At 40.3% G+C, this 18,878-nt stretch overlaps 1 protein-coding gene across 3 annotated transcripts; it reads right to left on the bottom strand.

Annotated features, from left to right (window-relative positions):
• Positions 1-185: 185 nt before the first annotated feature.
• On the bottom strand, positions 186-18,252 carry LOC135491748 (A disintegrin and metalloproteinase with thrombospondin motifs 12-like). 3 transcript variants are annotated; one of them, XM_064777871.1, is made up of 19 exons: positions 18,031-18,252; positions 14,373-14,427; positions 12,083-12,220; positions 11,743-11,870; positions 11,165-11,324; positions 10,701-10,903; positions 10,070-10,159; positions 9,603-9,721; positions 9,239-9,270; positions 7,989-8,139; positions 7,565-7,693; positions 6,919-7,180; positions 6,296-6,413; positions 5,804-5,928; positions 4,986-5,202; positions 4,130-4,263; positions 3,584-3,640; positions 3,188-3,262; positions 186-626 (listed from the first exon to the last, which is right to left on the bottom strand). In XM_064777871.1, exons 1-19 carry the CDS (start codon positions 18,046-18,048, stop codon positions 327-329), a joined length of 2,511 nt encoding a protein of 836 aa, XP_064633941.1. In that variant the 5' UTR covers positions 18,049-18,252; the 3' UTR covers positions 186-326. The 3 variants fall into 3 exon arrangements, with proteins under 3 accessions (XP_064633941.1, XP_064633949.1, XP_064633957.1); XM_064777879.1 differs by having other exon boundaries at positions 11,165-11,321; positions 18,031-18,251; XM_064777887.1 differs by lacking the exon at positions 186-626 and adding an exon at positions 1,391-2,204 and having other exon boundaries at positions 18,031-18,250.
• Positions 18,253-18,878: the final 626 nt, after the last annotated feature.

Below are 18,878 nucleotides of genomic sequence, written 5' to 3' on the forward strand. Positions count from 1 at the left end.
GTCTTGGCGGAGACAGGTTGTGACAATGGCACAACGACTACGTTCCTCAGCTAATGTTGAAAATAATGGGAAAACTTGTTTGAGCTAAGGACAACTTACTTAGAGCTAGCAGCTAATCGATATTTGAAATAGGATGATGTACTTCGCTGCTCAAAACAAGAAAAAGACAATCAATACACGTGTAATTCATTTCCTAACGCGTTTATTTTAGTATTACTGTAAAATCGGACACAAGCTGTCGAAACTCAGCACACCGTATAAAGCACTGCGGCGGCCCTTAGCAAGTGTTAACATGTTTGAGAGAAGGTTTCTGGACCTGCTTGAAATTAAATTCCTTCCTTCCCAGGGAAAAAGTGTCGCCGTAGTGCAGGGCCAAATTTTCGTCCACCACGTCCCCTCCATTTCCGTCCCTTTTTATTTTTCCTAGAACGGGAATTACCACGGCCGTTTTCCCAAGAGCGAGAGTCGCGATGTTCCTGGGAATTTGACTCGTCGCTCTCCCATGATTCCAAATACGAATCCCCCCCAGATGCCTCCCAAGATTCATTCGATTCTTCCCATGATTGATTTGACTTCTCCCAAGATTCGTTCGACTCTTCCCAGGACTCCTGCGACTTGCTTCCACACTGAAAAAGGACCAAACATGCTTTTATAGCTTCGATTGAGTAAGTGGTGTACGAGTGTACATTACAGCCAAACGACAGTTACTTTCAATCGTGAATCAGTATAGGATGATAGAGTTATCATTATTATACTCTTTCATTTAACTATTCCGTGGTGTCCTCGCGAATTTCCTAAATTACGATTTCGTGTCCAATATATATAATATAATATTACCGTCGGCCTATTGCATTTTGCAGATGGCGGTCAAGATTTTGAGAAAATTAAATAAGTATCGTCTGAACGCTGTAGGTTGTCAGAACTTTTTAACATGCAAATATACCTCTTTTTAAACTGTACTCTTTCGATTTAGATTGATCACTGTGGATTTTGGCTTTTATTATTTGTAGTGTTATCATTATTAAAAAAAACGACCGCAGCCCTTTCTAGATTGATTGATCGTACGCTATTTACCAATAACTGAAACCCAAGTCACAGTGACTAACGTGGTAGAGTTGTAGCCTTTTTAGTGTAACGCTTTTGGTTGCTCACTCATATCTCAGTGTTGTCATGCAATGGACAGCATCAGAGACCATGAAGTTTCAATAGGGTAAAACAGAGAACAACCTGTATGTCTTTCAGCGTAAACAAAGCTGAAACACTCAGATATATAAACACTCAAAAACGCATATGGGTTTTTGTAATTTTACGAGGTGCTTCAATCATATCTTCTGGACCGTCAAGCCGACAATGTCAATTCCATTGGAAACGAAAAAATAATGTACACCCGTCTGGTAAATCTTTCATTTATTACATCGAAGTATCTATACTGTTTGTACAAATATATATGTTTATATATTACGATGCAAAAATGTTCAATTCCGTGCAGAAAAAGTTCTACTGCCCGAGTTTGCAGAAACATGCCTTCTTCATCATGCTCACCAGTGTCCCGAATATTGACGGAACCAGAGATCAATAGTACTGTAGATCCGGGTCGGAACGGAATATGATGAAATATGCCTAAAACAGTCGTAAAGATGTTTCCCCGTTCTAGAGAGTATTATAGTGCGAGATAATGCGATGGTTTCTGTAGAGAGGGCGCCAGAGGTGTACATCCGAAAGATGGCACTAAGTGTTTGGTATTCTCGTTCACTTGATAATTCATATAATAAATTGTATGCCAGAGCTGCCCCCCTATAGCGTAACTCTATCATAGCATCAGTGTCGATCCGGCATTATGTCCCAGCACTACTACCTGATTATCACGTTTCATCATATTCCGTTCACTCCGTCAATTCGACATGAGGCCCGGGAATCATGCTTCATCAGCCATTCGTGCATAGATAACAGATGCGTGCAAGTTGAGTCGGAGTGACAACTATTTGCAAGTCCTGAAGAAAAAGGAAATGCAAGTCTCCAATGGTGAATTAGGCCACTATTACACAATTGTATATTTGCAATGAGCGTCTTTTCGCAACTGCGTTTATCGCTCTGCCATCCATTGTGGCAAGGAGGAAACCGCTCTTCACCACTTTCCTAATCAAGAAAGGCCCACGCCACTTGTTCCTTCGCCTCATTAGTACTATCGTTCCAACCGCAAAACCCTGAAATAGATAAAGCAGTATGTACACGAGCACTGGGTGCCGAAAGCGAAAATGCAATGCAAACATTCTTGTCAGCAAGCGGTCTAAGTTAACAATTGACGAGATGGCGGAAAATAGAAACACTAGTCATGCAGCAGCGGCGGATCCAGAAATTTGGAAAAGGTGTCGCACGTGCAACCCCTCCCAGAGAACACTGAAGGTGCAAAGCGAGGGAGGCAGGGGGGGGGGGGGGCGCTCCCAGCCGATTTCGCCACTGGCCATTATACGTGGATTGTGAAAATGACAAAGAAATGCCGCATTTGTCGCAGTTGCATTCAGTGGAAACCAAAGCACTGTCACACGCGTCGCACTCCGCAGTTGCATTCAATGGTGCATGCGTCGCAGTTGCATTCAGTGGAAACCGAAGCACTGCCGCATGCGTTGTCGCAATCAAATTCAGTGGAAACCGAAGTGCAGCGGCATGCGTTGTCGCCTTCCCAAAAGGCCAGGGCAGGTTTCCATTGAAAGTGATTTTCCTTCAATCGCGCAGCGCTTGTTACATTGCAAAGCAAAAGCTTTTGTTGGTTCGGTTTTGGAGTAGTGTAGCATGAAATAACAAAGCCGTGTCGCAATTGCATATTAAGCAGTCGAACCCTAGTCGAAGTTAAGTTCCATAGGAACAATCGTGATCGTGATCGGAATGGTCGGGGGTACGTTGGCCAACCTTCGATTTCAAGGACCCTTTCAAACTGCACATGGTTGGGAAGTCAACTTCTCATGGTATATACGATTACAAAAATTGGCAAGAGATATCACCATCATCGTCAGCATTGGCAAGACAACACATAAAAAAGCTAAGCAAGTCACTCAAAGCACAGCCAAAGAATCGCGCCCAACACCACTGCCATCACATAGCGTTCAATCCGTATCCGTTGAGATCCATCACCGACGATAGGGGTCTTTCCCGACACAGTGGTATCAGGAATGGGGACTATAGGCGTCACCTCAGGGGTATCGACATCTATGGTGTACTGCCATATTATTCCAAGGTTTGGCAGCGCACCCTTTTCTCTTCGTAGCTGAAATAAAAAATCACATTTTCATGTGATAACAGCTGTTTTTTTTGGTCATTTGAAGTCATAGGGATAACTGACTGATGTTTGGATAGTAAAATAGGGCGCCTGAATTTATCGCTATATTTGCCAGCTTGCAGTATGGAACTAAGGTACCCAATTACGAAGTTCGGCGCAATCGGAAAATTTTGGTACAGTATTATGACGATGTTGGTGTCAAATTTACGAGTAAATAATTATCTCTTTCGTTACACAATCACGAAATATTACTGTTCAGCAGTGATTAATTTCGAAGAACTTGGTAAATCACGAGGAAGAGATACGTACCCATACAATAGCCTCATCCTGTAAACGATGTTTTGTTCTTAGGAAATGGGGTAACCACTGAAACAGATAGTATACTGTCTTGTAACACATGCAGGTCACTTTAGAGTAGGCCTAATATGATTTGACTGTAGTACGCATATCATTCAGCCATCGTGACATACTTTAAATATCCTCCGCCTCTCGATATTTCAAATTTGTATATATACGAGGTAGGAGTATAAAAAACCCGATCTCAGGATGTCGATCAGCTTGCATCCTATATACCAGGGGTTAGGTATATATTACATGGGAGTAAAAAACCCTAAACCTCAGGATGATCAGTAGAAAGTGTGTGCATTTACAATGTTTTCTCTTGAGTCATAGTAAAAAAGTTGATGCTCACTCTGAACCATGGGATGGAAGGGTGAAATTCAAGATGGCATCCGAGATGTATTCAGTCGCCAATATATTTGTATACATGCACCGAGTCATGTCTGGAAACCGTCTGGATGAGAAGCTTTTCTTTCTGCCACCCCTCCACCGGCAGAATAATTCAAGGATGCTTACCCGGTCTTCCATATATTCCCAAAGCACGCCTGCCCACCACACCTTGTATGTTCCTTCCCTCCCTTCCCGCAGCCGAGTCCATTTAGTTGGTATGGTGGAGAACGGGTTGACATCAATATCATCTTCACCAAGATCTGGGTGAGGAAATACAATTAGGCTAATGAGGTAATTCTGAATCATTTTATGAAAAAAATACGAAGTCGAGAAGACATCTGGACGGTTGTTGAAGCGGGACATACGATTATGGTGATGATGATGATAACGATAAAGATAAGTCAATATATACATTTGTAACTATATCATGATTTTACTTCCTGTCATCAATTTGTGTCAAGATCACTTATTTCGTTTCGACAAGATTGGATGTCAATGGTCCAGTCGAGCCATACTCGAAGAAAAGTCGAAGTTTTTGAATGTTTACTTATTTGAAGTAAAGTGAAGTTATTGGAAGTTCCCCTTCTTTGTGACAATGTATAAGAAATTGACGCAGAACCTACATGTATGCACAGGAGACATCAATAATTGTTACGCCCATAGTGTCCGCTCGGTTATGATTTTTCTTTAGGAAGTGATTATTTGGCAAGCCCGGCTTACCAAACAGCGACTTTTTCTTGTCCTGAGTGGAGAGCCGAACTCATTAATATTAAAGTGAAGTCTCCAGCTCGCCAAACAGGGTAGATTTTTTACCTGTTTGGCAAGCCCGGCTGGCCGAACAGGGTGGCTTTTTAGTGCTGTTTGGCAAGCGGCTCTCCAAACAGGACAAAAAAAGATGCCTGTTCGGCGAGCGGCTTGCCAAATAGACCCGGCCTTTTCTTTAACACGGTAAATGCCGGGCACTTCTCAAAGCAGAACTTACCAATAAAATTGTTTCTCATATCATCTTGCCTGGAGGCATTTATTGTTATGTAGATATCTCTAGATCCTTTTGGCAATACCTTGGCAACCTCCCACCCCATCTGCTGGCCCCTAAAAACGCCACGAACGATGCGACAGGACTTTCCATTGCCACCACAAACACCACATTTGTCCCGTCTTGTTGCAGAGTAGAAATCTTCTTCCTTACATCCTACCGTCTGGAAAAAATGACAACAGAATAGGATGATCTTGCCAAACGTTGCTAAATCAAAATATCTCTTCCAATACAGATATGACCAACTACAGAACTGAAAATTCGTAGAAATTAAGTAACTTCTGAAAAATACAGTACTCATTTTTCAAGGCCGATTTTTGGTACCATGGGTACAGACCTAAATTGTTTACCATGAACGATTGCTGAGTAAAATACAGTCGATTTAAATGAGAACGCGCTGCTTTCTCGCCCTCTTTTGGAAACAGTGAAATTGAGTTATTGGTTTTTGCCTTTTGAAAGGAGAATATTGCTCCTCATTCTAAACTATTTTGCTAACAATGATCCACGGTTTAATGTATGTGCCTCGTTTTGACGGCAGCGGTTTGGTAAGGCAGCTACAAAAACGGTTATGTTGGTGCAAAATATGGAAGCAATCTGAAAAACAGACAAAATCATATTTCATTATTTTCATTTTTCAGATTGAGGTGTTTTAGAATATAGATTGATACCTCACTGTCGGTATTGGTTTACCCAGAGACTTGGTTTATCGAATACCGTATGTAGCTAATATATGGAAGCAAACCAAGGGAATGCCCCCGACCTACCATGCAGATGCCGTCCACACAGACGTCATCCTGGCCGTCCCGACATTTGAATCCATTGGTCACCTTATAGTTCCACCACATTGATGTTCCTTTCTGATTGCAACTCTGGGCACATGCCGGTGTACCTGAAATTCACAAGAAAGAATGCATTAGACAAGCTCGATACGTTGTAAATACACTTCAAGCTCACAAAAATGCCAAGGAAGTTTATACTTAGTATACTTTAGATATGGCTGTCGATATCAAAATCATTATCTCAAACCGCAGACAGATCTTCCCGAGGAAATCAGGGGTTTTATATTCGCGCCGATGTGATAGGCTGTACACACATGCTCGACACACTTCGAGAGATTGTTTCACGGCGACCTCAAGTGCTGTATGCGGAGGTTTAGCGACGTAGTAGCCTATATGCATTGTTTTTAGAGATGTTCAGGTTTGAAATATCGAGAGGCGGAGAAAATTGAAAATCATTGGTTATGTCAGGATGCATACCGTTTAACCGATAGATGCCGGGCGTATCCCTTCTGAAGTCCTCTCTACTTCCAGTTTTTACACATTCCTCCGTATACAGATCCCATATGCTTTTGTTACGTACATCACTGATGCAGGGCTGAAAGTAGGTAGTTCAACATGGAAATATGCTCAATATCAACCCAGTCAATGGGTAAAACTAAATAAAACTGTCTCTGTAATTTAAAAGTTAATTTGGAGTTAGTGGTCCCCAATTTGTGTTAGTGCTGTGCCCAAGTCATTGCAAGCACCAAAGGGATCAAACCCAGTTCGTACTGCATTTTTACTGTTTGGCAGTGGCAGCTGGTTGACATATTGAGTGTATTAGCATTAAAAAAAACAGAAATAGTTATCTAATAAGGAAAATCAACACCAACCATTAACCTTTTTAAATATGGCCTTACCTAAACTGTTGTACCTCTTTCGACATTATACTGGTGGAACGGGAATCAGTTCATCTAGGAAAGGTGTCTAATAACTCTATCGGTAGATGTTAATTTATTGAATCAAATGACACCAAATTAAAGACATAACACACTATTCCGCGCTTCTTCTTGGTCGAACAACTGCCATACCCAGAATGATTACTGCTGATAAAGGCGTACCTGCATATTGCACATAAGCATCTGATACCTGAACCCGGTACAAACTCGGCCGAAATTTCGTGGCTTTGGATTGTTGCATTCTCGTAGGGCCAGCTGTACCCCTCCGTCACATGTCTTCGAGCACGGTCCATAGGCCCCCCAAGGTCCCCATCCTCCATCAGTAGCATTCTCCGTGGAATTATCGGGAGGGGCTGCTTGGACGACAATCATGTCTTTATTTTTGTTATCGGGAAGGGTGTCGAGGCAGTTTGAAAATTCTGATCTGTTGAAAAAGATGTTAGACAGTAAGGTGATATTAGGGATGTTTCGAACCCCCATACCTACTATGTACAAGCTACGAAAGTCTGTCGTATCATCAAGTCTTGTGGTCAGTTATATTCATACTAATCATCTTAATACTTTAAAGTTATGCCATTCTGGATTGTCAATCGCGTCGCTACCATTCTTGAAAGTAATTCCATTCTTAAGTGTCAATCCATTCTTGAAAGTAATGCCATTCTGAATTATTAATCACGCCGCTACCAATTTGAAAATACCGGTAATAATATTCTCAGTTCCTAATAGCTGCTACCATTTCAATTACCAAATCACGTTGGAAGTGGTTCTCAATTCAAAGATTTTTTGGGAATAACGATTTCTTACTTACAAAAGGAACTTCTCCAGCTCATAGACGCTGCAGTTGGACCACGACCGTCCGCTATATTGACTGACCATCAACCCCTTTTTACACATTTTCATGTATGTCACATCACTGTATTCATCTGCCATGCCCAAACTGAAAAGAATTGTCATCAAATATCCCTAAGGGCTGCTGAAGCAGACAAATTGATCTAAAAGAGAGCACGAATTACAAGTACATGTAATTGTTTACGCAAAAAACCGTAACAAATAAAAATATGAGCCTCTGCCATATACGTATGTCTATGCTTATTAACACGCGGGTACTGGGGTATCGATATATAAATCACTGGACAGTATTATTTTAGGATAAAACTGCCTTCGGAAAGTAGTAGGCCTCCCATTGAAAATGGAATTCATGCTCTAAATCTAGAAGACGCATTGGAACATACGTGTGCGCCAATTCGTGACTGACGAGACGTCCTAAGTATCGTTCAATCCGCCAAAGATCTGGCGATATTTCGAAATGGTCGTTGATACCCATACACTGGTACTTGGGATTGCAGGCTCCCCAGCGGTGTGCTCGACCGTAGATATACTCTCCTGTAAATTATATGATGAAATATGATCGGATTTAGCATTGCTAATTTGGTAGGACTTGGGTAAGATTGGCGATCATTTCAAAATTGCTTTCAGGATGCCATGAGAGAATTAATCAGGGGAGGGATTCAACCATTTCTCTGTTTTTCTGGCAAACTCCAGAAATAATTGTTTGTGCCCAACATCGATCAGCTTTCGTCAAAGGGGTTGAGTGGGGTGGGGATTCAGACAGAGATGAAAATATCCTCTCTCATGGCACCAATCCATTTTGTGATGATGGGGTATAACCGATTTTTTCCCACCCTTAATGACTCCTAGGACTTCATGTATCTCAAAACAAAATATCAGATCTCTTAGTCCAATCGATAAGCTACAAAATCATGTATGATTTATTAATAAAAAATGATCAATAATAAAAAATCACTTTCCTTATGCCTTATACCTACTCAATTTATTTAACTTTTTTCGATTTGTGACATTCTGAGCAAAGGGTTAATTTCGGACCCTTTTTTTGGAAAATTCACGCTTGACATCCACCCTAGCTAGATGCACCACATCATGATCTACCTTGTTGCAGTGGATGAATGTCTCTAACATGAAACGATTTTAAAAATCTGAATTTATGATTTCGCCTCTCTATTAATTAGTATATTTTGTGATGTGACGGATCTTTCCCAGTCTATTGTTCGAATGCCCTCGCAATTGCTATCAGCCAACTGAATGTTTCCGGCAAAATTTAATATCCCGTATGTGCAAGGATTATCGACTTGCAAACATATAACTTTAGACAATCTCTTCGATTTTCCAATTTTGAAGATCTTTCCCAGTCTAGTGTTCGAGTGCTCTCGCAATTGCTATCTTCCGGCAAAATTTAATATCCTGTATGTGCAAGGATTATCGACTTGCAAACATATTACTTTGGACAATGTCTTCGATTTTCCAACTTTGAAGATCTTTCCCAGTCTAGTGTTCGAGTGCTCTCGCAATTGCTATCTTCCGGCAAAATTTAATATCCTCTATGTCCAAGGATTATCGACTCGCAAACATGTTACTTTCTCTTCGATTTTCTAATTTTGAAATGACAATGTATCTGTTTACTTACCTGGCGAACGCTCTCCAAACATGCCCAGGACACTGAAAAATCAAAGGCATATATTTTGAATGAAAAAGATACGACAACATCATTAGTAATTGCATTACTTCGAAAAGAACTACATCCACAGTTACTCACGCGGTATTGGCATTACTGAGCGGTATTCAAAAACGATCACTCTCACAATGTGGAGGAAATCTGGACCATTTCATCAATTTATTGTACCAACAGCAGCTGGCACACCGACTCTCTATTTGATTAATTTTGTAAACCAATTCATTCTCTTCTCGCCTCGATGTTAAATGTCTAATAGATAATGAATCATTCAAAGTCTCTGTAAAATCATTGCAAAATAGACGAGTACATCATTTACCCTGAGAAAAATATGGCGTCGTCCCAGGTGACGTTACTGTTTCCCGCTCGAGATCCACCAGGCAGGTATGACGATTGGTACTTCTCGCAAAACGATGTTATGTCAGTATACTCGCCAATCTGAAAGATGTGATGGGAGCACAATTATGTTTGAAACAATGATAAAACTCCTCAATGAACAAACCTACTTAAAAAATGTTGTTACGATTTTTTTGGTTGTTAGGAAGCCACGAAATCTTCACAATCTTCGGATTACTCAAAATCACATGAGGGAATTGCAAACACGACCCCTACGTCTGGTTCATTGGGAGCGGTTGATTGTTAAAGATATTGGATATGTGAGGGAAAATGTTGATACGAGTGTCCGGAAGAATGGAGGCCTTTAAAATGCACATCACTTGTCCCTGGACAATATTACATGATTCTGCGTTATAAGCCTTTGAATGTCTTAGATAGTTTTTTCCGTACCTCTTCTACAGTTTCCATAATAAGTACGAACTTCGTGATGTAAATCTGGATCTTATATCCCAAGGATGGCAGAAAGTACCACATCTGAACCTGAAGAAGTGAACATAGGCTTTGAAGTGATCGAATCCCAGTCTTCTGATTGTGACTTTGTTCTCATAACATACATTTGGTATGAAAGAAAATTGTATATTTATATACGGATTATCTCTTCAAGCGCCTCTGAATGATATTGATAAGGACGGCTTGTTTTGTGATTCCATCACAACAGTTTCATGCTGGGCTCACCATGAAGGTCAATGAAGGAACGGGAACTAGGCTTTTCATAGCAGACATAGCCTTTCGATGAATATGAATTGCAGGAAAAGAACATTTCAACACTTTATTAATAAAACATATAGAAAATGTTGGTCTTGCTTATGTTGATGGTTCGTCCACATCTAATTGTACGTCAAGGCAAAGACAACAAATTTGATCTTGAAATATGTAAATGGTTTGGGAGATTTCTTCAAAATCTTAGGACGTTCTTCAAACTCGTTACAATTTGCATAGTAAATATCTACTGAACATGCAGTACTACCTGTATATACATTGCATATGGTTTTGACTATAAGGATGCATCAACTGCATGTACCTGCTTCATGACGTTCATGATATGTTCCCGCAGCTTTCCTGGATTTTTAATTCCAAAGGGCGACTTGAGGTACGCTTCCTGAAACTCCTTGTCAACGAATATTGCAACTTCTAATCGGAGAGTTCTGTCCGGAGACAGACGCTTATAGGAAGGGAGTTGCGTGCCTGTAAATCTTGGCGGGGCCACCACTTGGTTGATTATTACTGAATAACAAAAGGAAGAGTAGGGTCATAGGGGAGATTGTAGTTCATAAGGAGCATGAAGTGGTTTCACCACAAAATCCGTTGTATCCTCTTTTTCGGTGTATGAAATGGCATCATTCAATTGGCAATTAAGTTTCACGTTATCTGCTTTACAATCCAAGTACATGTACACTCTAGCCACTTATGTTTTGTTTTATAAACATAAAAATAAATAAAACTAGTCATCTTATAGGACATAATCATTACCATCATCATTCTTACCTGGTTCCGCATTTCTTCTCACTCGAGATTTGGCCTTTGAAGAATCGCGGTAAACGACATGAGTGTCTGCGGACCGCCTTCTTCTTATCCCGCTCTGGTTCTCTTGGAGTAATGGAACAACACTGTATTCACCCTCATCTGTGTAGAGAGTCGCAGTCTGCTGGAAGTGTACCCAGTAGGTTTTCAGCAAGTACATATATTCCCTCATTGAAACATGTTCTGGCTCTCATGTAACGTTAATTATACACCCAGGGGTGCTAATGTCCTTTTAGGTAGAGTACCTACGATTATATTTTGTGTGATTTGTAAGTTTTGATACCAAAATGGCGATATCACACTGCATCTTATCGATTTTCACCGGCCTTGTTTTTACTACAATCGACGGAGCAAATTGGGAATTAATCGTTGAAATCAACTATGACACCGGCAGTTGGATGTTTTTGCTCAATTTTAGAAATGATACGGGTAATAGCGAGAGAGATTGGTTAAGAACCCAGACAACAGGCGGTTGTCGGGCGGGGTATACCGGGCGAAAGAGCTCGTGCTGGCGACAACTTGCCTGGCCGATCACCCCTTACCTTAGTAGTATCACAGAGACTGAGCACCATTGAGCCGACTACTACTCCATTGCGCACAACCTTGCCGTAATGAACACAACCCTGGGGGTTTTTGACTCGGCGGGAAACGGTTCGGTCCGAATACACCTCTGAAAAAATTGAGATATCTGGCGTTTTTTCTTGTTCAAAATACATTGTTTGTATTAAAGTCGAAGTAATGCTAAAAATGCCGCTGCAAAATGATGCTAATTTGAGTCTGGTCTGTCATGAAGAAGCAGATCCAAACAGGTGGCAGTCTTAGAAAATGCCTACAGTCATGATAGTCTCCCAGAATGAATCCTTCTTCACCAATTTACATTACCTTCTATAAGAAAATGAGGAGGAGCAATATCAACAGTGTGTTCCATGTATAAAGAGAAAAGCTGCCCGCCAGCAGCCAGTTCCATATAACATCTTGTCCCATCGCACTTGGCATCAGGAAATGTGATTGTGTCTATCACTGCAAAGGTAACGGCGAGTATTATAAGCAGGAATAGATAATACAAAGAATACTCAGGCAGTGCTTGATGGTCCAGTATTCAGTGCTAAAATTTGATAACAGGTGGCTTCGTCAGATGAACTGGTGCTACAGTGGGTGGATTGTTGCAAGTGGTGATGACCAAAGATATAGTCAGAAAGCCCCAACGTTCCTTGTGACTAAAGGCATTTAAATATTTTTAACAACTGTAACTACGAAGAATTAAATAGTTGTTCGACTGGTAGTATGTCATGTACAGATCGCAAAGCGTATGCAAGCGTACGCGTTAAGTTATCGTCACTTTTCACACTACATGATAGTTTTAAAAATCCAACTTAACGTGTCAGGTCTTGTTGACGATCGATGTATTCTGTTAAAGGCATTTAACTATTTTTAATAACTGTAACTACGAAGAATTAAATAGTTGTTCGACTGGTAGTATGTTTCGTGTACAGATCGCAAAGCGTACGCAAGCGTACGCATTAAGTTATCGTCAATCTACACACTCCATAATTTTTTTAAATGTCCAACCTAACGTGTCCGGTCTTGCTGATGATCGATATATTCTATTAAAGGCATTTCCATTTTTTAACAACTGTAGTTCGCGGCATACACGAATCCACGAGCTATGCGGAGTTGTTCGGCTGGCAGTATGTTTCGTGTACAGATCGCTAAGCGTACGCTTTAAGCAATCGTCGATCTACACTTAGTACACTCCACGATTTTTTTAGATGTACCCTGTAACGTGTCAGGTATTGGTCATCACAGATGTATTCTATCAAAGCCATCTAAATATTTTTAACAACGGTAATTACGAAGAATTAAATAGTTCTTCGGCTCGTAGTATGTTTCGTGTACAGATCGCAAAGCGTATGCAAGCGTACGCGTTATATTGTCACTTTTCACACTCCATAACAGTTTTAAAAATCCAACTTACCGTGTCAGGTCTTGCTTATTATCGATATATGCTATTAAAGGCATTTCAAATTTTTTAACAACTGTAAGTACGGAGAATCAAATACTTTTCGACTCAGTATCGGATCACATTATAAACAGCCCGAACACCAGCTCACGGCATACACGAATCCACGAGCTATGCGGAGTTGTTCGGCTGGTAGTATGTTTCGTGTACAGATCGCCAAGCGTACGCATTAAGCAATCGTCGATCTGCACATAGTGCACTCCACGATGTTTTTAGATGCCCCTGTAACGTGTCAGGTATTGGTCATGACCGATGTATTCTATTAAAGGCGTTTAAATATTGTTAACAACTGGAACTACGAAGAATTAAATAGTTGTTCGGCTGGTAGTATGTTTCGTGTACAGATCGCAAAACGTATGCAGGCGTACGCGTTAAGTTATCGTCACTTTACACACTACATGATAGTTTTAAAAATCCAACTTAACGTGTCAGGTCTTGTTGACGATCGATGTATTCTGTTAAAGGCATTTAACTATTTTTAATAACTGTAACTACGAAGAATTAAATAGTTTTTCGGCTGGTAGTATGTTTCGTGTACAGATCGCAAGGCGTACGCATTAAGTTATCGTCAATTTACACACTACATGATTTTTTAAAATGTCCAACCTAACGTGTCAGGTCTTACTGATGATCGATATATTCTATTAAAGGCATTTCAATTTTTTTAACAACTGTAAGTACGAGAATAAAATACTTTTCGTCTAAGTATCGGATCACATTATAAACAGTCCGAACACCAGCTCACGGCATACACGAATCCACGAGCCATGCAGAGTTGTTCGGCTGGTGTTTCGTGTACAGGTCGCCAAGCGTACGCGTTAAGCAATCGTCGATCTACACGATAGTACACTCCACGATTTTTTTAGATGTTCCCTGTAACGTGTCAGGTATCGGTCATGACCGATGTATTCTAACGTATAAATATATAATCTTACACAGCCACGCATGTACATCTTGACCCCCCCCCCCCCCATGTTTCGGATCCTCTTCGACGACCCGGACTCCCCTACACCAACGAAGGTATGATGGGAGGTTACGGACGGAGGACCTCTGATGGTTCAGAATGAGAGCCATGTACATGTAGTTGCAGATAGTAATTCTGTTACAACACCAGTTCATTTTTAATTAGACGTCGATTCGAAATGCACTCACCTTCAGCATCTGAATGACTGATCAGACACGACGCAGTCCCTGCGAAAACCACGACCTGAAATAATTCAATAGTGACCATGAGCAAGGATGGAAATGAACCATTTTAATCTCTGTGTTGAGGAAAGTCAGTCATCGGCACGTCAACATAAAAATACAAAGAGGAAGAAGAAGACGAAGAAGAAGAGGCCAATTACAGTCCTGATTCGTCAGGAAATTTATCGATCGGTCCTTCTACATTGTATGGTGATTCTATAGACGAAAGGGGGAATCAAGAACGGACTAAGCAATTTGTAAACATGTATTGCTAGCAAGTTCGAAAGTAGGTCACAATCCCTACAGTTCATATTCACATGTCGTCGTTGTTGAAATGTCCGCCTATCGGCATCGCCGCATGTTGAATGAACTGCAGTGATCACAAACAATAAGTGTCAATTTTGTATATCAACCTACCTACCACACCCGCCCCGAATTGTACGAGCAATTAACTCCCAACTAATAGCCATATGAAAAAAAAATTACAATACATTGTACTATATTCGACTAGCGATGGGAAGGGATAATTTCACTAATGAGTCATTTAGATTGAATCTTTGACACACTCTGAACAAAATAAACCATCCCCGCCACAGTAAACTGTATTTCACATTTCGAATGCACATAAAAAGATATACATGTACGTGTATTTGTAGTACAAAATGTATAAGGCCGAAAGTTTTTTAGAAAAATGCATGATGACATTCCAGTATTGAACACTCAGTATTCTGGCACCACTTCTCGAAGGTTGACAAACCATTTCAAAACACTTTCGGGTCTTGACATAAGAGCCCCTAACGCGAATGGAACTTTTGTGATCATCGAATACGGTAGTTTTTCTAGGTGCGGTCGATCACGGCCCCCACCTTGAGGTACCGGCGGAGACCGACCATACGCAGCTGTATTAACTACGTGTACACAGGTTAACTGATGTCATTGGTCAGTACATGTATTTACATGTAAGTTAAACTTAGTAGAAACTGGCTCTATCGCCAGCAAGCATATCAAATTTAGTAAAAACAGAAAATTGGTCTCCCGTCAGCAATCGACAAACAAGGGAATACAAAGAAACAACCTGACTGACAGTGGTCTGCTGAGCCAGTACAAAACCTTGCCTTGGCCCTGAGCTGGCAACAACGACAAGAAGGTTCGTGTGGGTGCATCCCGCTGAAATAGCAGCAGTGTGCCGAAGGGAATGATCCATCGCAAACATCCGGAGAAGGCGTTTTGTCATTTGTGGATCAGCATGCTGCGGTAGGTGTTTCAGCAGGTGGATGCGCCACGTATAAATCAAACACGTAAAGCGTTGCCTATCATGTCTTTCACCAAGTTGCACCGGAAAAAGATTATCAAGTGACACTAGTCACCTCGATGAACTGTTCGGCGATAACACGATTTTTGGCAGTTTGACCGTGATCTGACGTCTGTTTGATGCTATTTACCATAATTCACCTCATTTATTGATCCTCGACGACCGTTTTATTACAATTCAAGTGATTATTTTTGAGGCGACCTTAATCTGACATCACTTTTAGGTTGTTACTTAATACTGTTATGGCCTTCCAATAGCAAAACAACACGATTGCTTTATCACTTTCATTAATTAGGAACTACAAACTGAAATTCTTTAAATGATATAAGTTTATGATGTGGGTGTCAAAATTGCGTAAATGCTCAGGTGGTGTCCATCGGCTACGCTCACCCCAGCCTTCGACGGTACGACATTCCGTCATGGCGCGAAATTTCTCCGTACATTTTAACATACCGAATTTCATTCACGGTGGATTTAAACCCGTTTTTTTCTGGAGACAGAGGCATGAAATTTTCACAGATGAATAAATGATACACAAACTAAATGATTGGAGAAAAAAATCCCTTCGTCTTCATAAACGAGTGGTCTTGTAATACATTACCTACATTTCAAGCAGTGCAAGTCCCTGTCGGACGGGAAATAACGTGACGTTGCCGAAAATCACCACCTGCATATTATTACTTGGACAACTTTCAAATAAGTTGAACTATCAGTGATCAGGCCTATGATTTTTGTATGCAAGTCATAGGCCTGATAATTGACGTCTTAGAAATGATTTCACGGTATGTTGTATTTTGTATGTTGTATGTTGTCAAGTGGAAAAAGATCGTAACACGTACACGATGTACAAGCTATAGAGCACAAACTTGGTTCATCCAAGGAAGACGTTACCTAGTTATCACTATTTGTGTTCCTGATTCAGTTAATCAGAATGCTATTTTTGTAGAAGTTTCAGTGCACTTGGCAACCCTCTTTAATGCCAGGGATATTTTTATCTAAATCACTCTCTGTTGTATACATAAAAACACAACCCAGTATTTATTTCCCATTATAGCTAACATCAAGGTAGCATTAATTAGAGTAATCTTTGAACAGCAGCTGTATTAGAGTAAAGGAAATATTGTTTCAAACAGGCATTAGTCTTGGAAGTCGTTACTTTTGCCACATGTACATATGACTACAGGGAAAACAGATGAAATTTCAATCGCCCAATTTCTTTGCAAATGACATCAAATTGCTTAAGTTGCTTATTCCGCGCGCTATGACCTCAAAGTTCTCCTTATAAATTTATTCTGAATTTAAATTGTGTTTCATGGATGTTGCTTCGAAAATTCGAATAATGACAGGAAATATCTCAAGTTACCAAAAGTTACCGTCATTCAATCAATTGAGTTATACAGCGGTGAACTTCCCCGTGAACTTTATCCTGTCACGGATATGGACGTATCCTGAGATTCAGGGTCTTGATACTCTTACATCTTATACAAAATAAAATATCGAGAGGCGGAGTATACTGAAAATCACTGGGGCCATGGATGGTTTACCATGTGAAAGAAATGCAATGACATCAGGCCTTTTGAATAGAATCCGAGAAAATGCAAGTAGGCCTGTACTTCCTTGATCACTCACAACGGTGCTTATGTGTCTGAATTTTTCTTGTCGAACATGATAAGGCGTTCTCTTTCACTGACACGACATGAAGCCTGACGGAATGATAAAGATCTTTGCAAGATTATTTTTGGTGACTGACAACATGACGTTCGAGTCGACTCGTTCAGATCAGAATTTTTTTAACACATTTAGATTTTGGTTAATGTGGTACAAATCTACGTATGTTAATTTCTGTATATACGTTCGAAATATTATTACCTTTTGGTGAAAAGGCAAACTGAACTGTACCGATAAGATCCCTTTGACTACACCGACATTTCTGAATAGATGGTATCGATGAAATGGCTCTATCAGAACAAAAGTGCAAGGACCTCGTGTTCAAAGGTGGCCGCCCTACCCATTTTCACATGTATCTTCTGCCAACTGATAACGTATCTCATGGCCTTATGATATATCAGACGATATTTATTGCCATCTGGGTTAACTGGTTTCCCACAACAGAGCACGAAATCGGTTGAACACACATGAAGCCAATGAGGGAAATCTCTTAGATAATATCGTAATCGCCCTTGTCAAACTTGCGAAAGTTACATTAGCCCCAAATAACTGCTGGTCTACGTATATCAAATAACTGCTTGCAACAGTGATCTGCTGATGTCCTGTCAAGATATGAAATATTTAATAAACAATACTATTACTTACCATCCAAATCCTCAACATCGTACACGGTCCACTACTTTTCGAACTTGTCCAAAGTCAAGTATGTAGGTCTTTAGTTCGCTCAGCTCTCAACTCGAAATTTGATATTTACTAATAGTAAGCACGTTGATCCATGCATTTACTATTACTTACATGTACAAAATATTGCAATCAGCCAAATTGAGGACAAGTAGGGCTTGAGTGTTCATCAGAAAGAATGGACAAATTGATATAATGGCTATCATTATTTGTATCATTCACGTGGCTTGAAATCACGAAAGCGAGGTTTATTGTCAATTGATTGATAGGTGAAGGAAGATATTTGTGGTGCTTGGTTGTTAAAAGCACCTGCTGGTCTGCCATCTACATTGTAAAGAAATGACTAACTAAATTGACATGCAACAGATTTTTATTCTTTGTAGCTTTAAAAGCCTTAAATCTTTACGTCCAATTATATTTTACTTGTAAGTTCCAGTCAACTAAAAAATGTACGTTTATAGAGAAAAAACATAGCCATATTGATGGCTCCTATTCTATACATAAGTAGTTTTCATCAACAAATTGCACAAAAAAAGGAAAACTTCAAATTCTGACTGAATTATTATGCTATTCCGCTATTCCGATGTTGACTTCGATTTGTCCTGAGTCAACCTTTGCCGATGAAACTTCTTGATGTTTCATGCCCAAGAGACCCACCTGCTCTTGTGGTGGGTATGGTGGAAGCAAGATAAACACATTGTTTGTCCAACGAATTCCTATTATTGTTTACACGCCTGTAACCCTATGCTTACATCGTGAAAGATTCCCTAGAGATATCGGCAGTTTGACGTCGCTTCCGTCGTCTTCTCGAC

This window comes from Lineus longissimus, chromosome 1, assembly GCF_910592395.1.
Source record: "Lineus longissimus chromosome 1, tnLinLong1.2, whole genome shotgun sequence".
In the NCBI taxonomy this organism is placed as follows: Eukaryota; Metazoa; Nemertea; class Pilidiophora; order Heteronemertea; family Lineidae; genus Lineus; species Lineus longissimus.